This window comes from Aptenodytes forsteri, unplaced genomic scaffold, assembly GCF_000699145.1.
Source record: "Aptenodytes forsteri isolate BGI_AS27 unplaced genomic scaffold, ASM69914v1 Scaffold258, whole genome shotgun sequence".
Lineage (NCBI taxonomy): Eukaryota > Metazoa > Chordata > Aves > Sphenisciformes > Spheniscidae > Aptenodytes > Aptenodytes forsteri.
Window position 1 is genome coordinate 2,095,033 of NW_008795250.1, and position 24,917 is coordinate 2,119,949.

The 24,917-nt window shown below is 39.9% G+C and overlaps 2 protein-coding genes across 2 annotated transcripts in view; one reads left to right on the forward strand and one right to left on the reverse strand.

Moving 5' to 3' along the window:
* NPTN (neuroplastin) overlaps positions 1-1,511 on the forward strand; it is a 36,616-nt gene extending 35,105 nt beyond the window's left edge. Inside the window, exon 8 of the mRNA XM_019471957.1 lies at positions 428-1,511. The gene's annotated coding sequence lies outside the window, so the exon portion shown is untranslated. The remainder of the gene's footprint in view (positions 1-427) is intronic.
* A 117-nt stretch (positions 1,512-1,628) lies between these two features.
* On the reverse strand, positions 1,629-24,543 carry REC114 (REC114 meiotic recombination protein). Its single transcript, XM_019471958.1, has 6 exons — positions 24,338-24,543; positions 23,702-23,873; positions 23,122-23,211; positions 9,140-9,223; positions 6,609-6,821; positions 1,629-1,790 (listed from the first exon to the last, which is right to left on the reverse strand). The coding sequence occupies exons 1-6, from the start codon at positions 24,541-24,543 to the stop codon at positions 1,629-1,631; spliced, it is 927 nt and encodes a 308-aa protein (XP_019327503.1).
* Positions 24,544-24,917: the final 374 nt, after the last annotated feature.

Genomic DNA, 24,917 nt, shown 5'->3' on the forward strand with positions numbered 1-24,917 from the left:
ACTCGCCCACATCTCAGAAACGGTCAGGCTGAAGTCCTCCTTTTTCTGTAGTGGTTGGGGTGCGTAAACGTACCCTGTTCCATGTATTAAAAAGTCACCGGCTGCTCAGAGGATGGCACTAGCCTTCCTGCCGCCTTCCGAGAGCACTGGGGGTTATCAAAAGATTTCTTTCGTAAAATAACGCAGGTAGTTTAATGATCCGGTAGCTGTCAAACTCTGCATAAACACACTACTGCTAATTAAAAAAAAAAAAACCAAACCCCTCCTCGTTCAGTCTTAAATCTGGAAGCTAGCCTTGGCTGGGAAGCCTTTGCCGTCGTTTAAGACCGAAACGGATGTTAAGCGCTTTGATTGCTCGCTGTTATGGCACGTGATGTTGAAAATGCTGCCAGGCATTGACTAGCGCCTTTTCTCGTTTCTTTTTTAGAGCTTTAAGTTTCTGAGAGACTGATGGCAATAGGACCTGCTAAATTTAAGGGTTGGAACTCTTGGTTCTAGAACTCCAGTTCTGTCTGGTTTTTTTGTTTTTTTTGTTTTTTTTTTCTCTCCTCCTTTTCAAGTGAGCAACAATATGACTGTCTAAAGCATGCCTTATTTAGCCTCTCCTGTAAGGATGACCTAGCCAGATAAATTTTAATAACGCTTCAGTGTAGAAGGTGTAAACTATTTTGGGCTTGATGTGCTGTGAATGTTGCTTTTTTTTTTTCCCTCCTTAATCTATTTAAACATTAGAAGTAGTAAGTCGGTTCACGCATGCGCCATTTTTTACTTCCTGTAGCTGTTAAAATTGGCAAAGCTCTAAAACGCACCGCTGCCATCTAGTGATACTTTTTGTAAAGTACAGCAAAACTTAAAAATATATACAGTATATATTTATATTTTGGGGAGGGGGAAAAACCAAAATACAGTAATTGTGTTTCATTTTTAAGCTGCTGATATTCATTCCTTACTGTATGTCTGAAAGATGAGAGAATTATACTGTTCTGGTACTTAGAGAAGTAATATAAACTGAAATTATCTTAAGGGCTTAACCTATACAGAGAGACTTGGGTGTCCTATAATCAGACTTCAAAAGCTGGAATGGTTCGACGTGGTGGAATGCAGTTGAAAACAAAAACAAAACTTCAGTTTATAAATATATATAAAAGATTGCTTTTTAAGTGATTTTTTTTTTTGTTAACTCATGTAAATTCTCAAATCCTTTTGCACTGACGTGTTCAACATATTCTTGTACATTCAATTCAGGCAAACTTTTATAATTTTCTTTTTTTTTTTTGTTTTAAATGATGAAATGTTACAGCATGGTGATATTCTATGCAACTAGTTATACTCTTTAGTTTAACACTGTAATTTCTCATGATTTAAAGATTGTAGAAATAGACCTAACAGGGTTCTCATGATGTGCGTAACTGTAGATGCATGAACTTGTGTTCTGTGTATTTGTTGAAGTGCAATGATGTATAAAAGTGGATTCACCTGTTTTTAAAAATAAAACACTGACAAAAAAACATGAGAGACATTTTGTTTTGGGTTTTTTTCCCCTGAATATTTAATCGCGCTTAAGCTCGTGTATCCCGAGCGCTGGGTATCCTGGAGCCTGCATTCCGGTGGTAATGAGCTGGTATTTCTCAGCTTTCCGTGAGTTTTTTCAATTCCTTCTCCACATCTTCCACAAAAGCTGGGAAATTCTGATCCATGAGACATAAGCGAATGAAGGGCCCCAGCTCTTGTGCGCGCCACGCTGAATGCCGATACCCAAGGGGGGGCTCAAACTTCTGTTTCAGCACAGACTGCGAAAGTCAAAACCCAAAGGTGTTGCGCTAAGCTTGTGCAATGTTACCTTTTACGTCCGGTTTTTGTAACAATGCAGCTACATCAAAGTTTTCCTTCGGTATTTAATAACGATGCATCTGCCTTGTTGTTACGCTGTTTGAATACTTTCAATCAGACATGATTTCGGTATGTACTCTTTTCTCCAATACCTAGCTTCGATTCCAATATAGCTTTTATGCAACTTTGAATTCCTTAGCAATTATTTAAATCAGAAATGCCAACTTCCTGGGTAGCACGGCTTCCTCGGGAATATCCGTTCTGGGTAAGAGAAGAGGATCCTGCATGAGGCGTACGTACTGCCACTGCAGTTGTGTACGGATAACCAAGTATGTGGTTCTAAGCTCTTAATTATTTAGCAAGATGTCTTTTAGAAGTAAACTATGGGTTTTTTTAAAGAGTTAAATCACCCTTTTCATGCCTCTCTAACGCCATCCCCCAGCTTTTTCCCTTGGCGGTGGGCGAGCTAGGTGCATCGCGTCATGCTTCAGTGTAAAACTAGCGGCAGCAGAGTGGAAGATGCTGAACATCATGCGCTGAGGGCGAGGAAGCCCTGACCGCCTCCCAGCATCCATTGGCGATGCCGCGCTCATCCATTAGATGTGCTGGAGAAATGCACAAGTCTAACGGACCGGTAGGTTATCGGGCAACTCCTGAGCGCTTTCCGTGCTGCTGTTCCTGTGATGACAAGCCGAAGCAGCTCGACTAAAACTTTCTTGTGGCGGGCTGCCAGCTTCCCTGCTGGATGTAAGCCACGTTAAAGAAAGAGCAACTTCACAGTTCAAAGGCCCTACTGCAGCCAGGGCTGCTGCTCGTTGTAAACCACGTTATTCATAGTGTGTGTTAATGACCGAGTGTGTGTACCAAAATTTTTCCATCGTTAGGGCTGCAAATGTTCTATAGACCTCGCCACCCACTCAGCTTTTAACTTTCTTTACCCGTCTGTGCTGAAGTCATTAAAGCTGCAGCATCAGTTATGGATGCTTTTTGGATACTCTGCATGGGAGAGCAAAGAAAATCACAAGTGCTACTTTCATGATGAGGTAGGTATGATGTGCAGAGGCGATCCAAGGTGAATGGCGTTATTACAGGGGGAATGCCTAATGCTAGTTAGTCTGTATCTGGCTTTAAAAAACCTCAAATGCCTAGATTGGCTTTTTTTTTTTTTGATGTGCTGATATGAGAGGCTCGGGTTAAACCAAGCCTCTCCACCTGGGAAAGGCAGAACTGCTGTTCAGTTCAGTCAGGCCCCAGCTACTGCTGCTTGAACCTGAAACAGTGCAAAACAACTGGCAGATGGACCAGGCACGCAGACAGCTGGAGCATAGCTGTGTTTGACTTGGGGGGGGGATCCCAACCCTTAATATTTTTGCTAATCTTATTGTTGGTTTACATTGCAGTATTGCTCTTTTCCTGGGTCGTGCCATAGTCTTGACTGGAGAAAAATATCATTAAACACAAATTGAAGATGACTGAATATCTTTTAAAAAAAACAACACAAACAAAAAACAATAAAAACCTGAAAGAAAATGCTTAACACCAGGGCTTCTGCTAGCTTCCTGAAGAGGTGGAAATGGAGAAATTTAACTCCAGAGTGTGCCAGAGCACCAGCTGAAAGGGTGTGTTTCTGAAGTTCAAGTGGGGAAAAGCAGTTCAGCTGTGATCAAACTTTGTATGGCAAGCCTGTGGGCCAGGGCATGGGAGATCCCAGGGCTGAGCACAGTTGCGTTAGGCTGACTAAGAAGAGGGGAAAGTAGAGGAAGATGTAGGAAAGAAACTACTACAGCAAGGAGTCGTCTTGTGCCGAGGAATTTGTTAGTTAGTCATTTGAGCGAGAGATGGATGAATGTGTACAGCAAATACAGGCCTCGCTAGCAGACAGCTTTGTTGGAAGCAGGTATCATGTTCCCATCCTGTACAGGGACCACAGAACAGCAGTTTTTAGAAGCTAAGTTGTTCTTTATAATGTTGGTGCTAATTTACACTTCCTAGTATTGCCTCTTAAAGAGAGATTGGTCATTAAAAACACAGTTGCGAAAGGCAAACTGCCTTGTTTGATCACTCACTTGTTGATGCGCTCTTGCTGCATTGTACAAGCCAGTAACGAAACTGTTGGGAATGAAACCACAGGGTGGGTAACACTGAGATGAGCGTACAGGGAACTCTGCTTTCTGAAAATAGAGGTGTTTAAAAGGCTTTTTTGGGTTTAAGAGAGGACAGATTTGTAATAGGGAGCATAGTTGTCATCCCTTAAACCACTGACGTGAAGAAACAGTGACTGGATCATCCTATCAATGCAGAAAAAGGGTAAGGAAGACCCATAGAAGCAACCGCACAAAAACAGAGGCTGGAGAGAGTTTTCTCCTCAATCATCTGATTCTGTACTGTCCCAAATTCACACAGTAAACAAGCAACAGTTAACTTCCAGTTATTTTTAAGCATGGCTTTACCCTGGACTTCTCAGTGAAGCTGTCAATTGAATTATGGGATCTTTTGTTGTGGGTCAAGGATGATTGGTATTTTCAGACTTAAGCTATGACTGCAGAGGTCATTTCTGCAGAGTCAAGGAGTGATGAAGCCATTTATTTGGATGTGACCTCTGGGTATTTGTCTGCTCTCGGTGGGGTGGTTTGTTCTTATACAAATGGGGTAATTACACCATGAAATACCTGGGTTGGCAGCTTACTTCCTAGCTCCAGATCGTTACACAAGATCCTGCGTTTTTGTTGGTGTAGATGATGGCATCCTGATGTTGGTGAAGACATTAGCCAGATGTTGACAGCACATGAGAGAGCTTGCGCTCTCTCCATACCCAAGTGATTCAGTTACAGGATCTAAATATTTTATTTTTTTTTACCTGTGCTAGCTGTGCTACAGATCTTCTTTCTCCAAGGCAGGAATCTGGTAGAGGCTCATCTGGCTAGAAAATACCAAATGCAAATAAGGGCTTGTTACCAAGCAGAGTGTGAGTATGTGCAAGAAGGGAAGTAGTTCCATTTTTAGAGATAACAGAAAGAGAATGTGCTCAGCTACCTTATGCAGTAAAAAGGCATCTTTTTATGGAACCTGAATGCACATCTGCTCAAGTCTTGAAAAATGAAAGACATGAAATAATGGGCCTGTAGTTAAACTGTCATGTCTAAACTAAGATTACTTCCAGTAAGTAGTTTAAAAGTTACTTTAAAAAAAATGCTGTGTATGAATGCTCACCAGGAGCATGCTTTTTTTCCTTCCCGTGGGTCACATCACAGAAAAGATGGCTTAAGTTGTCAATTCTATTTTCTGAGCAAGGTTTTCAGTCTTAACTTCTGGAGAAAGAGCATTATTAATACCAATAGTATGACTGTTGGTGTTCAATAGCATTCTGCCATGAAATTCTTTACCTTTCATTCTTTGCTTTAGCTTATCAGGAAATGAGCAGAGCCCAAAGTGTAGGTAATCTGCTTAAAGAGCAAACAATAAATCTTGAATATCAGCTGTTGAAGGTCTCCCATATGCCTTCCTTGGAAATGGTGTGAGTCAAATTAGCAATATATTTTTTTCCCCGCACTTTCTCTACCAAATATGATTCCGCTGTCCAGTAGAGTAGGACCTTCCTAGATTGTATCATGAAAATGATGTAGCTGAAAGCTTTGCCATTCCTTTTTCAGGGCTCAGTCTTGGTCCTGATATTTTTATCATCTACCCCAGAGCTATCCTGGCCAAGTTAGCTGCAGGGATGCTTTTTAGAGCTGGTAAATGCGATCCTCTGGATACCCAAGAGGGCATATATTTAAGAATTAGTCACCCTCAGAAATACTATCTGCCTTTGCCTTTTCAAATTACCTTACGTCTTTGTCTTGGAGAGGGGAAAGATTCTGTTCCTACCTGAAATCACTTTTAAATGTGTCAGGTTAAGCTCAAATTGATACAATTGCTATATTTACCATTACTAACGCTGCAAAACAGGAGTAGGTAGATACAAAAAGGAGAACACAATTCATGGTTACTTAAATGGCTCTGATCATTTTTCTTACCCTGTATAATTTATTTGAAATTCTGCCAGGTGGTTCCCAGCAGTCTTAGCTGAAAACCACACTAATGAAATTGTAGACGTGGTTTTTTGGTAACTATTCAGCTCTCATCCTCTGCCCCCTGTTCTTGTTTATTAACCTCAGCAGAAAGCATCTAGGTCTTCCACCAAACCGTACCACCATCTGACTGGGAATTGGTAAATAACACTTGGCTGTAGCCTTTGCTGCCGTTTCTTTTACTGGTTAGTAACTTCCTATGTTTGCCTGAGCCCTGCATAAATTGTTCTCTTCGTTTCCAGGGTCCCTAGCTAAGGAGAAGTTGAAACCCCAGAGCAAAGCTTTTTCCACCTATAAATCTCATACCATATGCTTGCTAATATTCTTCCTACGATAACAGGAAATGTGTATATTAATCTCTGTTATTAGTGACTTTCTGGAGGCCAAAACAAAGGCACCTGATTGCTCTGAGGTATATTACGATAAGTTTGAGGGGTTTGAGCACTGTTCTGTTAACTTTTTTTCCAGGCACACTAAGAAAATAGGAAGACGATCGCCAGCTTCAGCAGCTGACTTCCTGAATAACTCTAGCCCTGTTCACTAACTAGGTTTGCCTGCATGTAAACCGAATTTTGGGTTTCCCAAATCGTATTTCATATAGATGGTCTCATACTTGCAAAAACCTCTCTTCAGAAGTAAAATTTGTCATTTACAGATCTAACACTAATAGCTGATTATTTTTCTGTCTTTATGTTCTTGCGTACTTACTGTATGTAGTACTGATGCATTTTGTTCAGTATCCTTCACTTGATTTTCACCATTAGCCAGCTGATCGAGACTGTGATAGAGCTGCTGGCTTCGTTCATCAGTTACTTGAACCGGGAGGTACTCTGCAAGTTTCTGAACGCAATTGCAGCAGTGTTCCAGCATCTGTTCCTTTGAATCTCCACCAAACTGAACACGAAACATGCGGCATTCGTTCTGCTCAAAAACCAAAGGGGAATTAAATTAACTGTGAACCCCCTCAAACTATTTTGATTTAATTAAATTCCTATTTGTTATAGTTTGGGAAAAAGGCGATAAATTGTTGGATCGCTGCACCAACTTAAATACATACAAACAAGTTTTCCCTGCTGTATCTTCATTTATCCCAGCAGCTAAACCAGAAGTCTATGATTCCCAGTTTGAAAATCAGTTTTAAAAAAAACAAGAAAATGGTAAGTGAGCAGGGCCACTTGTCAACTAAGTAAAGGTCCAGCCAAGTGAAGAAACCTTGCCACGACGACAGAGTTTTTACAAGTATAGCAGGGAAATTAAGTTCTTATTGTTGCTGCAAGTAGTATTCTATGAGGATATGCCAACTCTGAGCAGTTATTTGTGACAAAAAGTGAAATGACTAAGCAGAAGTTAACTTTGGAATCTAAACTAAAAGTTCTGGGAACCGTATGTTCCATTTAGGATTTACGTTACTCTCTGCATCAAACCCAGCCTTCCCTACCTACCCGGTGTGCCTGTGCGTAGCTGAACATACAAATTCAGTTGGGCACGCCAACTGAATGCTGCTGTAATGCCCTTACACGGTGTGGCTGGTTTCCTGAATTTTTTTGAAATATTTTTGAAGATTAGCATGGAAGCTATATACACTGACAGCATTTAAGGAATCACTTCAGCTACAATTTAGGATATAAAGTAGAGAAGCTGTATGATAGGACCACTGCAGTGCCACTAAATCCAGTTTAAGTCATGTGAATTTATGGTAAGTAAACATTTAGATGCACCAAATTCATTTAAGACTATGTTCATATTTCTCCTTTCCTGAACTGTCCCTCAGAGGTCTGTTCAAGTCTCAAAGTGATTGTGATGTCGATTTTGTGTTTCTTGTGAGATGCAGCAGAATCCCTTAACATTGTGCTGGGGAACTGGTTCTATTAACTGTAAAGGAAACCGATGATCTACTCATTCATCAGAACTAATTACTGCAACAGCTCGATAGTCATCTTCAGTGATACTCCATGTTTTATAAGAATCTGACAAAAATCAGAGCGCAAAGGTGTTTTGGTTTCAGGCCAGCATAACCCATGAATTTAAAACAGTTTAAGATACTTATTTATGCAGTTCCTAGTGCCACAATTAGACTAGGCTTATTCTGAAACAAGATGAGTCCTTATATTTAAGCAATGTTTATTATGCCTCATATCTGCTTTTATCTTGCAATTAGCAAGGCATTCTCCCCTCTGCAAACGATATTGTTTGAACATCCTATAAAGAAATACTTATGCGTCTTTCATAAAAGAGATCAGACAGAAGATCGAAATACAACTAAATGGCCTTTTTTACAGTTTTCAGCTATTCTGGATATTGCTATTATCTGCAATTACAACAGCCCAGTCTGTACCAGAACTCCTGTCAGGGGAGAATGCCAGAACATCTCAGAATACTTGAGATGTTTTTATGCCTTAATAGTTCTGTGAACGGGGCAAAATGTTAAAACTGATCTCTAGCAGCTACTGAACAAGGGGCTCATGATCTTTTTCCAGAATTCCTGTTTCTAACTTAGAGATGAATTCTCTTGTCAAGTAGAGAGAGTTAAACTAGAGGCAGCTGTTTCTCCTGAAACAATAAAGCCTAGAAACTATCAGGGGAGAAGGAAGAACTCTCCTCATTTCGAAACAGGCTTTGTTTCTGAAAAAGCTGGTGAGTGTTCAGTGTAGATGAGTAAGAAACTTCTCAGAGTTCATCTAAGAACCAAGAAAACCAAGATTTATACGTAAGTTGGTAAGAAGCAAGTGCTGTTTAATTATTTAAAGGCTAACCAACTACTTTCCATGAGATCTGAGGGGAAGACCAGAAACCTAGGTCCCTTTCATTGCCTTGAATACCAAATGCCTGAGTTGCCAGCCTGCCACTACTGTGCCAGGTGTCAGGGGCCACAAAATGGCTAAATAATGGTTTGTTAGTTCGTTTGCCAAAGTGAAGTAGGACTCATAGGTAGCATGCTTCCGTACAAGAGAATCGCTTCATCCTTTTAATTGTTAATCTAAAATAAATACTGGTCTAGCTGTTTTAGTAGCTTAACTCTCAGAAAGCAGTCTAAAAGACCTGAATATTAGCAGTTACAAAAGACATTAAGATGATTCAATCCATTGTTGTTTTAATATCTAGAGTAAAAAAAAAAAATCTTTTTATTTATATAGGCAATTTACAGTATCTCAGAACTTCTGGTTTAATTTACCCAGTATTAAGAAATCTTATACAGAACTGTGTTAGCTATTAGAAATATTAAAAGCAACGCAACCTACCTTTGACTGTGCATGAAGCAGCAGGCAGTCTGCTCTTCTTACTATCTTTAACCAGTTGTGGGAATCAATTAATGAAAAGCCTTCCTGAAATAAAGCAGAACACAAGCTACTGGCACAGCAAACATGCAATGCTCAGAAGTACACACTTAAGTTATGTGACGGAATTTAATCTCTAATGAAGATTAGTCACCTGCATACGCGCAACTTCTGTATCTGTCAAACAGTTGCCAATATGTAATTTTTACCACACCAGGAATTAAATCTGAATCTGTAGCTCCAGTAACAATGCTATGTCAAGGTACATTCTAATTTCCACATGTATTTTACATTTATATTTGTGCATGTTAGGAAAGTGTCCATGAAATGCATAATAAAACAGCTGCAACAGAGAGCTTTAAATTCTTCTGCATCCCATGAAGTTGCCCGAGAGGGCAGCAGAGGGCAGGCAAACCTGAAGAATGGGATAGCAGTTGGTTTATCTAAGGCCCAGAGAGGCATTTTCTCCACATGGAATTCAGGTAAACAAGAAGCAGATTTGATAACTTGATAAAGATGGTTTTATACTCCAGTTGCACTAACTGTCAGTCTCTTCAAACAAGACAGACTGCTCAGCATTCTGTAAAAATACCCCCAGGAAGCTGAAAACGTCATACAAAAATTGCAAGGCAATGGACTGTGTCTCCCAAGATACTCCACATAGTCATTAGTTACCAAAGTTGGGGGAGGGGGGGAACAACCAAACAAATGTAAGGGTAAGGGAGGGAGTTACCTACCTGTTATATCTGAACTCATAACACTTTTAATGACCATGAATTTTCACACAGGCTGCTTTTCATAGGTGTCCTAAGGGTCAAGAACCACAAGTCATGTCCATCCTGGACCAACAGCAGTGTGTTTTTGCCAGAGTTACCATCTATCTTACGCAGGTCCAGGCTGGGAAACCATCTGCCATTCTATTTGGGTATAAGAAGTCACCTCAGTAAGATACTGCTCTTTTAATGTGCTGGCACTGGCTTTATAGTCTCATGCAGCAATTGCATGTAGATTTTTAACTGAACTTTTACGAGAGGAATGTCTAGCAAGCATTGAATTGTTGAACCAAAGGCAAACTGGATCACAAGACACACAGCTGATCAGACACCTGCTATGATAGACTCAAGAATGTAAGATGGCATGCAAGTGTCATTCCCAAAAGATTTGGGGTCAGAGGGAGAAAAGAATTTCCCTCTGTACTGTAAAAACAGGTGCTGACAGCAGGTAAGATGGGCCAGTCACTTGCAGCATGTATGTTTGCAGAGTGCACTCAAAATGCCTCCAGGGTAGGACTTGCTAAGGTGTGAAAGGCCTCAAGGTCAAAAGAATAGGAAGACCTCACTTTGTGACCGATGGGAAGTACCAAGCTATCCTCTACTCTTAGAGGAATTAGTAAGGGAATCTGGATCCTAAGAGGGACAAACTGCAAATGAGAAAAAAGAGCATCTTATCTGGTAAGTCGGTGTTCTCCGGCCATACTACATGATGCAATTAGACTGCTGAAGCAGTGGAGCAAGAGGCTGTGTCCAGCACCCTGAGGGCACCCTCCTTCCACATACAGACAAAATCCTTTCTGATGTCAAATAGTAGGAAGTCTCTGAAGAAGGTCAGTTTGTCATGTAGTCTGAATTTATGCCTGACACAGTAAAGGAAGCCTGTGAAATACCCTTACTCCTCTGTACACCTGGTATTTTAGCACCCCTGGCTTTGGGGGGGTGCAGTTTTAGCCTCTTTTGATAGACCTGCCTAATGAGAGCTTGGTATACCGATACTTGGGATGGCGGGGGGCAGGGAAAAGATACTGAGCAGAATGCCTGAGGAATGAAATGAGATTATTAGGCTAAGAAAAGAGCGCAGCACTGTTAGAACATTTCTAGAATAATCAGTAGCATTTCACATGTCATATTTTCAATTGCACTGCAGAATATATTACTTTGAAATTTGGCTAAGGACATTCATAGCTGTGCAGAGTTTGGCCCCAAGATACTGTTTAATGCTGAAAATGGAAAAGCATCAGCAAGTTTAGCTAGTGATTGTGCACAGCAGAAAGTTATGTCAAAAGTCAAGAATTTCAGTCATGCCAGCATCATGGAAATAGAGAGCAGCATCTGTCACAGGAAAAATCAGCATTAATTGTGCATGTGCATTGCAAAGAGGTCTTAGTACATGGCTGTACAAAATACAAAAATTCAGATTTGTTTTCTGCATGTGAGAAGTACGTTAGAGGAGACGTGGAGTGACATCCATCTACAATGTTTATCGGCTCGTGCTGTGCTCGTGCTGCCCTAGTTGCTAGAAGGGATCTACTAAGGAAGCAAGCAAGGAAACCAGAACTGAAGTTAGAGGAGTAAGGTACAGCCTGCAGTCCGTTCAAGAAGGGAAACAACTGGCTGCAGAAAACATACACAGTGCAAAAGAGTTTGAATGGGGCAGGGGATAGGCGCTCAAGTCAGAACAGAGAGAAAGTCAGGATATGTAGACCTGGAATATATAAAGAAAAAAAAAACAAACACCTTTAAACTGTCCTTTCAGAAAGGGTATATTCTTGATGTTTATACAAATAATCTGAAAGTAAATCTGTTTGGAATGCAGTAGACCAAGTGCATTTATATTTATTTCTGTGAAATAAACACAAACTAACATAGGGTGAATTTCATCTCAGCACAAGGACTTATTTCTCTCATTTAAAGCTGTAAATGCTGAACATCTTTTAACTTACTTATATTGAGGGGATTATCCATACCTTCTAAAGACACGTGGGCCAATTCAGAACTGCTCACTCGGGCTAAGCAGCCAGGCTGAGTCCTGGACAACCAACCAGCCTAGGAAATTGTGTTGGAGTATGACGGCTGCTCATACTTCCATGCTTAGTGCTTCCTGCCATAGGGAATTTCTCCATTGCCACTTGGTCTTCCTCTGATTCCACTACCAAGCACCAAAATGCTGTTAGTGAAGCAATTCTAATATCCCCTTCTTTCACTCTGCCACTTTACCTTGTGGCCACTTACGCTTATTCTCTTTGTTTCAAATAGTTACTGTTTTTGATATGCACCAACTGTGTCTATTTAAATATAGCTGTTCCCATATTAAGTCTATTTTTATAGTGTTTTTCCTCTCACTGTAAGACATAGGTAGAACAGATGTTGTCTCCTTAAAATAATAACTGTTTTCAAAGAAATCATAAAAGGCAGCCAATGTTTTACTTTCCTACCAACTATTTTATTGATGCTTCCCAGGTTGTCATCCTTTTGTGTGTCCTGTTTCTGAGGTAAAGAATGCTGGAAAAAACCCAGCATTTGGAATTTTTATTTATATACTCCTAATTATTCAACTCCATACCAAAAATTTAATTAACTGAAATTTAATTTACTTCAAGTTTAATTAACTGAAGAACAAAGCAAAAGGTATTTCCTTTCCTTTTGCACCTTTGGTTGGCTGTACATTGCCAAGCAGAAACAAGTAACTAAGAATAGCTAAACCAAACAGGAAAACTCAGTGCAGTACTTGAGCAATACGACAGACCTGATTTGGCACAAGCAAGCTACCTGAAAAGGAGAGGGAATGTTTTAGACAAACTCAGGTCTGCAGAACTACTCAGACTGAACTCCATCGTTAAATTCTTTACATCAGTAATTGTCATTAGAGTCAGGATCCTCTAGATTTTCCTCAGTTCTAAGCAGCAAATAAGCCCTATTTTGCACTATGTTAAGAAGGTCTATTCCGTTCCTCGTGGCTTTTCCATGTTAACTCAGCAGAGGTTTAATTTGAGGCTGCCTGAATTAAGACAAAATAAGATGATTCTTAACAATGACAATTCTCTCTTGTCAACAATGAAATAGTTATGAATCTGCATATAAAGTTAGGTAAGTGAATTCTGAGCAACAAGGAAGACCACAGTATATCTGTCCCTTGTTCCATCGCTCGAAGTCGAGAGGATCTCTGCCAACATCCAGGAGCTAGGCATGGGGTAAAAAGAGAAAAATAGTAGTTCCCTCCAAACTGCTGCCACCACACCGACAGAAATACAGAGAACAAAGCAGCTGTGGTCACTGTTCCCCTTGAGCAGGCACCATCCATACCTGCTTTGCATTCAGAGCTGGGTATTGCTGAGCAGTATTGGGCATGAGCAAAGGCAGATGGCAGTATAAGATTAATCAGGAATATAGACAAAAAGGCAACTTAGAACTGGGCAGGAACATAAGACCTCAAATGTTTACAATGTGAAGATATAAATGGCAGCACTTTTCTAAGTTGGATCATTAACCTTCAATCATGCATATACTCCTTACATCATCCTCCAGGATCATAATTGTAAGAATACTGTATTAAAGGAAAACAGTTTCGTACATCTCCGACAAAAATCTAAGTCTCTCAGAGGGAGGACCCTGAGAAGAATTAAGCTGAAGCAGAAAACAAAGCAAGACATTTCCCAAACATTCTGGAAGCAGGCAAGGCGTGACCACACCTTACATGAGGCGGAGGAGCCAATAATGCCTGTCTAGCCTTACAGACATCTAGTCCGTCATTAATTGGGAAATACTTTTGTTCTGATTTTACATTTCAGCGTTCAAAAAGCTGCTGGATAATGAGGCCTATGATCTATGTTGGAAGGTATTGGATAGTATTTATGAATATTTTTATTATTGTATCATCCAGAAACCCTGTGGTGCTAAGCAACATATGAACACAGGAACAAATTATCTGTTTTATGTTGGATTGCAAGGCCTTTAGGCAACCCTATCTTAACTAAAAATTAATATATATTTAAGAAATGTTATTTATGTAACAGTTCAGCTATGCTGGCTTACATCACTTAGTTTGGATTTATGCATGCATGAGACAGATGTTTTCAAATGAAACTGAACTATGTGTAAACAATAGCTTAGGAAGGAAAACTTTCTTCTTGCCACAAACATTATATACCCTGCCCTTAAATTACAACCAATATTAAAAAAGACAAAAAAAAAAAAAAAACCAGAATGCCACACACAAAGACATACATTCTCCAGTTTTGGCTGCCACTTACAATAGGTTCACAAAATGCAAATAAAACAGTTTGTTCTCAGAGTTCACAGTTCAGAATGAATGTATGCATCGTATAATGTAATGGATTAAGGAGTCTGCTGGGTATCCCACAGGCTGTGAATGTGCATTTGCAAGAAATGATGAGTTCAGCATGAGATCAAAGGAATTTTATTGTACTAATTAATATCCCACTGCATAGCTGCCAGAGTGGTCCTGTCTGATAACTGAAGCAAGATGGCAGAAGAGAAAAGCTAAAGGCCTCAGACAACATCCTGCTTGCACCATTCTCATTCAGGCTGGGCAGCACCGTGGTACACAATTCCCCAGAAAACAGAGCAATCTTCTACTTGCAAAGGCCATGCTCAGTTTCCAGGGAGGCACCTGTGAAAGTTCCTTAATCCAATCATTTCCCAAGGCAAGCTGGTAGCCTTGTCTGTGCCTTGTCTCTCCAAGGCACAATTGGGGAGCAAAACTAGCACAGTACCCCTCATGATGCCTTTTCAGGGCAAAAGAAGAGATTTGGGAAAGCACTTTTCCGGGGAAGGGTAAGGTGCTCTGCTGCTCTGAGCACCCCACCTGCAAGCTCGTGCAACAATGCACAAAACCAGTAGGGATGGCTTCAACAACCTGCCATTTCCCCCAGATGGAGAGAGGGACTGCCCAGGTACTGTGTCATCCTATCCAGAACTCCACTCCATGGGTCTGCTCACCACGCTAAGGATGTAAGGTACAGCGAGAAATCTTTTCAGAAATAATATTCACTATCTAGATTTTAAGTGTGATTTGTTAAGTTACAAATACCAACATTTTTTTGACCTCTAATATTCTAGGTACTATCATTACTTAACATTTATGCTGAAGAACATCTTGTTTATTCTTAAAAGTGACTAACTGGGAAACAAAGGAATGGTAGTATTATTTCCAGGTACCTACACAATGTGGTCAATACATCTAGTAAAAGTCTGTAACAGAATAGAGATACTGTAGTTGAGAAGACTGTTATTAAGCATAATCTCAAGAGACAGTAAAAATAAGGATGTGACAACGGACAGTCTGCAAAAGCTTGTAAATTATGTTCAAGTATTATACTGAACAATAGAGGCAAAACTGAGATGCTTTCAGAAAAATAAGTAAGATTGGAAAACGTTGTTCACAAGTGTTTACTTGAAACTTGACATATAGATTATAAAGCAAATGCTTGCATATATCTGAAAAATACTGATTTTTAACTCTTTGCCTTCCCAAAAGAGAATGTGAGTTGCCATTTTACACTTTTTAAATTAGAAAACTGCTTATTCTATAAAAAAATTGAAGTCTTCCTTTCATTAAGGACTGTAGAATAAAAATGTAATTTCAGCTTAAAGGTAGAAGTTGTGAAAATTAAACTTTGAACATAATTCCAATCAAATCTTCATTATTACCTTGTAACACACCTAGAAGTAGAAATTTTCCTTACTTGTATCTTTCTTCAACATCTGAGTAAGGCCAAATACATTAGTTTTTATTCCTGCGGTATAAAATAGCTGTCTTGAAAACCGAGTCGAGAGTAGGAGTGTCAGCGTGACCAAAAAAAAATAACCCCCAAACATAATAACTTGTAGCATGGGGGAAGCAGAAAGTTGTCCCTGCAAAAATTTCCAAGCTACACATCAGTATCCAAATGTGTCGTGTATAGCATCGTTGGGAAGATAAAAGCACAGCAGAAACCATGTGCTGTATGTAACTTAGATCTTAGTGTAAGCATTAGCCGTCTCAAACAGATCTGCAGAATACAGAATAGGAAGTGGAAAGAGGTGAAAGGCAAAAAAACCCCAAGGCAGACAGACAGCAAGCTAACTGGAATAAGGCATAAAAGGATGTTAAGCTCTGCATTATCTTTTTGCATGCAAGTTTTTTTTACCCCCAATCTCTTAGAAGCCAGATCTTAAATCTTGCTATTAAGCTTGTTTGACTGTGGAAAAGAACACATCAGGGTTGAACTCATTAAACAGAGTGCTCTGTCTCTACAGAGGCAGGAAAGCAAAATGAAGTAGCAAATACAGGACACCGCAGCCCCCCTCGAGACAACCATGCCCAGGGGACTCAGCAACTGATTAATGTCTTTTGCCGAAGTGCAAAGGAGCACGTGCTGCCAGGTGTCAGCTTTCTAGAAAGAGTTCCCCCAGATGGGTTCAAACTACAGCCCCCTTGAAGGAGTGAATAGCAAAGGTAAGCCCCTAACTCAGGACAAACCTTAACATTTCATAGTGAGAACCTGAAGGGTTGTTTTTTCTCCTAAACTACACTTTAGAACAGTGACACTTGACGAGGGACCTAGAGAGGTGAACCGGATGCTCATGGGTTTAGCTGGCTAAAGCTCTTCAGGGCAACTCATTAATAAGTCAAGTTAAGCAATTTCTTCTTTAATTCCTGATACAAAAGATGTATTTCCCTAGATCAATACCATACCTTAAACTCTAACTTCAGGGTAAATACATTCCATTAATAGACATCACTACTCTTTAAAAACTATTCTAATAGTTGGGTTTAGAAGAATTGAGGCAAGAGAAAAGTAAAGATCAAAACCCCTTTGAACTCTTTACTGCTGCCAATCACCAGTACATAATCATTATACAACAGGAATGTATCATTATATCAAACATAAATGGGGAAGCTAATGCAGAAAGGTATTCAGCTTGTCCAAAACAATCATGTCAACAACACATGTTGAAATAAACAAACTAAAATTGAAATCTTTGAACTATGATTGTGGTACTGAATAAGTCCATAAAACTAAGATTCCTTCTACTCTTTCAAACAGCAATCATAGGACGTTTAATAAAAAGCCAACCTTCCTCTAGCTTTGCAATGTACTACCACTAAGCAGCATTAGCAACCTTCTCACTTCCCTAGGTTTCCATCAAATGTCCTCATTTATTGCACAGGGACCTTCGTCTACCCAAGGCACTGTTGTGAATATCATCTCAAAAATTTGGTGCATAAGTTTCAGGCACTGCAAAGGGAGCATCAAGAACATCAGAACATCTGCTGAATGCTTGCCTAATTAATGAGGTTAGAATCTACTGTATCCTAAGCACTGTTAGCATATTAGAAGTCACGAGGGGACCAGGAGGGCACTAAGGACATTTAGTCTACACTTTAAAAGATCAGGTCACAAATCAATTATTCTGGATTAATTTTATCCTATTAAATAAGTCCTCTTCACAATTTCAATTTGTTTAATTTGTAGGATATTAAGAATTGTAGCACCAGAATTAATTGCATTGAATAAAACACCAAAACATAATTTTCATGATGTGCTGATTCAAAGGAGGGAAAGGAATTAAGAGTTGTTGTAAACAGAACATGATGTATCTTGAGAGTATGGCCAGAAATTGACAGAGATGCTGTTGAGATATTCCTGTTAAAATTCCATTATCTACAGCATGCAAGAATGAGATTTTTCTACCGTAAAATATGCAGTCTGTTAGGCAACACTTGCAGCAAAAACAGGTCCTAAACATATGTTATGTAATTTAATTCCAAAGGAAGAACTTTGTTTAAAACAAACAAACCAAAACACCCTTTGATTTGCATTACACATTAAGGATTTTTATGTTCTACGCTCTGAAGTTCCATTTATCCTCCATTCGACTTGGCTGATCACAAGAAGTAGATTGTATTTTAAAAGGAAAGCAGTTGTTTCCTTGTTAAGATAGTTTCAAGTATGTCTCTGGCAGTGTCATTAAAAAAACGTTTTAAGTGATCTTGAACGCGTACCTATTCCCCAAAAGTTTACCCATTAAAATAAATAACTTGTTTTCTTTGAGCAACTGATGGAAACACTGAACATGTCCACAATTATCTGTTATAGTAGCATGGAAGTACTTTAATGACCGGTTCTGGAGCATTCTCAAATACTGTAATCAATTGTTTCAAACCTATGGCACCTTACCACACAGCAGTGTACACAGCCTGAAGTATTTACTAATCTGCCTGGTTTAGGAATGCTGAGACTCAGTGCATACATTGTAGCATTCTTTTTGGCAAGAAAATAGTATTTCAACTTCCATTAGTGAAAAGACTGCTAGAAGGGAATTCATTAAATATTCTACTATTTTATTGCTCATGAAATTAATTCTGTAGTCTACCATATGTATTAAGAAACAAAAAATCACTTGTTAGGATATGTGAATATTTTATTACCATTTTATAAATGTTCTTCTTACAAATGGATCATAGTCATAGTCTCACTTGGCTCTAAATAGCTAGAATTCTTTAAGAAAAAGAAAAGTTTTCTTAACAATCCTTTAAGAAAAAAAAAAGGACTAAGAGAATACATAAATACATCCATTATAGAGAAAATGTTTTCATATCAAGTCAGGAACACTTGAATATTCTTCCTAGAATGGATCATGTTAATCCAACCATCAATGAAATAAAGATTTCTATACAACCTCAATTTTGTGCAAATGGAGTTGTAGTGAAAGTTGTATGTAGATGAAAGGTAGACACCAAAGAGGAGGATTCACTAAGTAAATAATTTACACAAAAGCTATCTCCTCTTGTTTTCACACTGACAGGAGAGTATGTTACAGAAAATAGTTTATGTATTTTAGTATTTCATAAATAATCACTTGACGTGAAAAAAGGTTGATGAAAGAATCACTAAGCAACACAACAAAATATGCCTTCATCCAAAAAAAGGTATTTGCAGGGCCCATGCTCACTAAGAGAGCAAATATTGGGAGCTATCACTAGCATTTTGGCCAACCGAGATTAGTTTAGCGGAAAACTAACTATGAAGCTGATCAGCACCAAGCTCAGGCAAGCATTAGTTCAGTTAACATCACTGTTCGCTGCAGAAGAATGAACAAAGAAAAGTTCTATGTGAAATCCAAAACAGCCAAAGTCTGCAAGTTCACACTTCTCAGTATGTGACTTTGATTTTTTGCTGGACTTTTTAAAAAGCATCCATCCACAGTATTATCAGCATAACACAGAGCTTGCTGGCAGCTAAAAAGGTTCATTTTGGCTTTTGTAAAATGTACACACCACTAAAGAACAGATGCACTCTAACTTTTGCCTTCCTAAAGAAAATAGAAGGTACAAACCAAGATAGTTTTCATCTATTAATGCACTGATTTTACTACATTCTATCCCAATTTTAAACCAGAAGAGATAAAAATATATCATACTACCATATTACCCATTTTAAAAGCATCCCATTAATAGGTTTTCTTTGTTACAGATGCTGGATGAAAACTTTTTTTTTTTAAACTATTACCTAGGATGATCATGTTAAAATTGTTGGGATGGAGCAAGGGTTCCTGCTCTATCATTACTGCCGCAGTCAAAAAAAAAAAAGTTAGGAACATTCACCACTGAATGAATTCTTGGATTTAGTTAGCAGTTCAGTTCATTCTTGGATTACTGTTAGAGGGGAAAAAATCCCTTTATTATTCATCCACAGAAGTTTTAAAAAAATACAATAGTTATTCAAGTTGAGAAGGAAATGGTGTCCCTGTGACACAGATCCTGTGCCTCACTGTGTGCCTACACAGAGGTACAAGGTACAAAGCTAAGATAATTGTTATCCAGTTCCCTCAAAACCAGGAGCCTGTAGTACATCAAAAGATCTGAAGAGTAGGGATTAGAAGATGGATCAAAAGACTAGGCATCAACAACTTAAAGGATGCAGTTACTACACAGCAAGAAACAGTCTGCAAGTACCTCAGAGGGAATTTCAATGCAAGTGAGTAAGGCAGCACCTACATGTTGGAGAAGACCTTAGCAATAAAAAGGAAATACTCAGCAGTGCAGGCCCGCAAGCAGAAATGAACGTACACAGTGAAAACATGAGCTGAATCATTCCAACAATTGCAGCATTCTATCAAACTTGACACATTCCCTCCGGAGCAAACTTTCACATTATCTTCTGTGACAAAATGTCCATTATTATATACCCCCAGTGAGAGGATTCGGTCTGTGACAGATTCAAAAGAACTATATGTACTTAGTCATGCAAAGCCTGATTAAATATTGTGACAGGTTTCTGACAACTCCTGAGAGCTGGAGACTAGAGGGAGATAGAACCAGTGAGATTAACCATTTCTACAGTCTGATTATTTCTACAGCAATAACAAAGACTGCACAGTACTGCAACTTTTTTGTTATATTGCATCTCCATAAGGAGTTGGCAAAATTTCACCAGTGGCCTGTGCAGTTCTGGCTAGCTTTGAGTCTACTGCATTATAAGCTGCTCCTGCTGTCCAGATCCTGTTGTCAACAGGCCTTAGAAGACTTCTGTCCAAAGACCGTGGTGTAAACTGTCCTTGGACAATGATACGGAGTTTCTAGTGTCCCTGTCTGCTAATTGAAGAAAACCATTCAGAGATCCAGTAAAGGTCATGCTTACTTTGATATCAATGCTGTTATCAGCTACCGGCCAACAGTATCACTGCCTGTGCTGTCTTCTTCAGCACAATCCCTGTGCATCACCTTTCTGTTTGATGATACCGGCTGCTTTACTAAAGAGATTCCACAGACTGTTCTTCAAAGCCTGAAGGGATACCTGTAGATTGGGATTGTCCCAGGAAGAATAATTTTATCACTGCCTATATGTCTTGCACAGTGTTGGGAAAAGCGACGCATTTCAGGGGGGGCACGTGCTTAAGGAACAGGTCTAAGCAGTAAAGCTAAGCCAGATGTGCTGGACCAAATCCCTTGTAAACAGGAAACCTAACATAGTTCTGAAGATGCCCGCCCATGTTCAGAATTAGCAGATTGGGTATTTGCTAGGTTTTTCAGTGAGTCAAGTATGTTTAAGAGGAACGGTGGGAGGACTGCAACTGCTCCAATCTGATAAATACACATAGGCATAGGGCATGTTGTACCAGTGCACTTCACGCTAGTTTAGTTTTGTATGCACAGAACACACCTGCAGCAGGATCCTAATTACACGTGCTCAAAGAAGTGCACCCAAAGGAACTGACAGTCACGTTTTAAAATGCATACGACACCAGTTTTGTATACCTTTTCTCTAACAATAAAATGTTGTTGGTGGCATCCTTAAGGTTGGTATAGAAGCATTGCCAAAATAAATGTGGGGGTTTTTAAAAAAACAAAAACCAACATTTTTTTTCTTTTAAACTCTCAGTATTAGATCTCGGTCACATTTACCAAGCATGTCTGTTCCATCTCTATTCGGCACTATTCTTAGGCTGTGATTGTTACTGCAATATCTTAGTGTCTCTTAGAAGCTGAAACAGACCCGATAGATCTCAGAAATGCCTCATCTGGCATTTCAAGCAAGGCAGCTGCCTGAAAGCTTCACTTAGCCACTAAACCCAAGAGCTGCAAGAAAGTGCTTTTCTCAGCCAAGTCTTTATAAAGCTTTTCTTATACTTCCCGCACTCATCCCTTACGACAGCAAACTTATCTGCCCGTTGTTACTTGCCAGATTCAGTCTTTGCCAGACCCAGTCTTTGAAGGGCTACAGCTTTGTCTGTGACTTTTTTGCTCTTTAGTGAGTTATTAAAACTTACTTTCAGTTAGCCTTTATTTGGTTATTTCAAGGACATTCTACACAGTAATGTAAGTCTACTAGTTACTAAACAGTGACAGCTGTCTGACTGGGATACTGAAAACAGGACCAGTCCCAGCGAGGTGCATTCTGCACTGATTCATTCCAAGCAGAATTTGACAAGAGATGGCAGCAAGTCTCATTTCAGTTGCGTTTCTTTTAACTACCTAGACTTTCAATTACTCCATCCCTTTTTCTTATTCAACACAACTGCTGAAATACTTTCCATCTTCCATTTTTACCTTGTCCAAGAACATTCAACTTCTCCTTACTAAATACGTGAGCCAAATACCATGTCTTGTATGAGGGGTATCCAGACTGACAGCTGACAGCTCTCTGTTATCTCATTCATTACCTATTCAATACTCTTAACAGACTCACAGGCCAAAAAAAAAAAAAAAAAAAAAAAAAAATCAAGGACATCCTTGGTTCTCCCCCTGTACTTACAAGGTATTTCTGTAAGTTTAAGACCTTTTAAGAGGTACAGCAAAAACTAATTTATAAGCTCATACATATTTAAAGCTACAACATACTCTCTTATATATTCTGTATTAAAAAAAAAATAGTCTTTACTATCTTAATACTACAGCATCTTCCAGTGGCTTGTAATAGCTTTCTAATACATTTATCAGCCAGTTCCTACTTGATATCATCACCGAGTACCAGCGATATGCACTGAACACACTTGATTCATTCCACTTGCCAGCACAGGCCTTCTCTGTCATGAGTATCAAACCAACTGCTTCTAGATGGAGAGTTTCTGTTAACCTCTTTGGTGTCACTGTGAAATCTTTACAGTTTAGTAGCTGGTCATGCTTAAGTACAGGCTACAGGAAAATCAGCTGACACAACTTTGAAGTTGTTATTTTGTCTCCATGAATGTAAGTTGTATGTTAGATCACATTACCCAACATAGAAAAAAATACCCTTTGATAAACCAAATTATCAAAATCAAAATACTAACAGGTCATTGGCAAGAAACTGGCTGGATCATACAGCAAATCTTATAGGAAATTATAGTTATATTTTTATCTATTTCTTAACAGTGTATTTTCTCTGTTTTCTTAGGCAGAAGAATCATAAAAAACCCCACATATCTTTCAGCAGCAGCAGCATTTAGTTTTACATCTTAATCTAGATTTTTAGAACCACAGAAGAAACACTGTTCCTCAGTATGAAATAATGCATTTAGTATTATTCTGATAAATGTAGAGAGAAAGCAGCACATGACAATTTCCATGAGCAAAATAAAATTGGTGGTTTCCTTTCAGTGGGAGAGAACATGAAGCTGAGAAGGGAAACGAAGTTAATGCTGATGTAACATGAATGGAGAAGTGTTCTTTATACATGAGAAACTTACCAGTACTGTTCGCCCTTGGGAAATAAAGAAATGGCCAGATACCACAATGGTAATGATAAGATAGCCTGATTCTTCATTTGATTCAAAAACCTTTAAAAAGATAGACAAAATAAAAATCTAGCCCTGTAAGCACAGAATCTACATTTTCCATTTCTAGTGAAAATAAAAGGTTTCAAAGCTTGATGCTAGAAGTCAGGTGTATAATTTCCCTCTCAATAATGCAACTTGCCCTCTGCTCCCACAGACAGGAGGCACATTTAAGAATTTTTTACTAATTACAACTCCATATACAGATTTAACTACTTTAAACCGCCATCTGGACTCTTCCAACTTGACTTATAGTTTTTCATACCACAGGTCATTGCTGAAGATAGGAATAAAAAAAAAAAAAAAGTGGGCTGCTAACTATCATATCATCGATGTGTTTACATTAATAACTCATGAAGCAAAATCTCTCCCGATTCCTGCATTAGTTCTGGAGTTGCAAAAAGATACCTGCAAAGGCATACTGCTTGCTACACAGCGGCCTCCTAGACCCCACTGGAGCCAGTTACAGCAAAACCAAGCAGCCAGCCCCCACCCCAGCCTCGCCGCGCCCCGCCACCTTCCAAGAGGAGGTGTTTTGCCCTTCATCGTCGCCGTCCGTCGGGGGTAGGAAGCGGCCGTAGCGCTTCAAGGGCCACGTTGTGGCGCTGCTGAGGAGGGAGGTGTCGCCGGCGCCGCCCGGCGCAGAGTTCATTTGATTCAAAAACCTTTAAAAAGATAGACAAAATAAAAATCTAGCCCTGTAAGCACAGAATCTACATTTTCCATTTCTAGTGAAAATAAAAGGTTTCAAAGCTTGATGCTAGAAGTCAGGTGTATAATTTCCCTCTCAATAATGCAACTTGCCCTCTGCTCCCACAGACAGGAGGCACATTTAAGAATTTTTTACTAATTACAACTCCATATACAGATTTAACTACTTTAAACCGCCATCTGGACTCTTCCAACTTGACTTATAGTTTTTCATACCACAGGTCATTACTGAAGATAGGAATAAAAAAAAAAAAAAAGTGGGCTGCTAACTATCATATCATCGATGTGTTTACATTAATAACTCATGAAGCAAAATCTCTCCCGATTCCTGCATTAGTTCTGGAGTTGCAAAAAGATACCTGCAAAGGCATACTGCTTGCTACACAGCGGCCTCCTAGACCCCACTGGAGCCAGTTACAGCAAAACCAAGCAGCCAGCCCCCACCCCAGCCTCGCCGCGCCCCGCCACCTTCCAAGAGGAGGTGTTTTGCCCTTCATCGTCGCCGTCCGTCGGGGGTAGGAAGCGGCCGTAGCGCTTCAAGGGCCACGTTGTGGCGCTGCTGAGGAGGGAGGTGTCGCCGGCGCCGCCCGGCGCAGAGGCCTGCCCCGGCTCGGAGCCCGCCATCTCTGCACTGAGGGGAACGCGGTGCGCAACAGCGAGGAGCTTCGCGGCGGCGGCTCGCAAACAGGAGTTGAGCGGGAAGCAGGAGCCAATAGGAGGGAAGAGAGAGCGCGTGGGGGGACTTGTTCACCAATCAGCGGGCGACAGAGAAACGAGAGCCAATGAGGTAGCGCGCTCGGGCTCGCGCCCCTCGTTCTCTAGCTGTCGGTCGCGTGAGCCACGGTGCTGTCGCTCCGCACTCCTCAGCGGTGCTCCGTGCCGTGCCGTGCCGTGCCGTTTGCTTTCGAGGGTGTTACTTCTCTGAGGGGAGCGTGGCTACTGCCTCCCCCCTCTCCCAACAGCCTCCGGGTGTACGGATGTGGCGGGACTGCCCGACG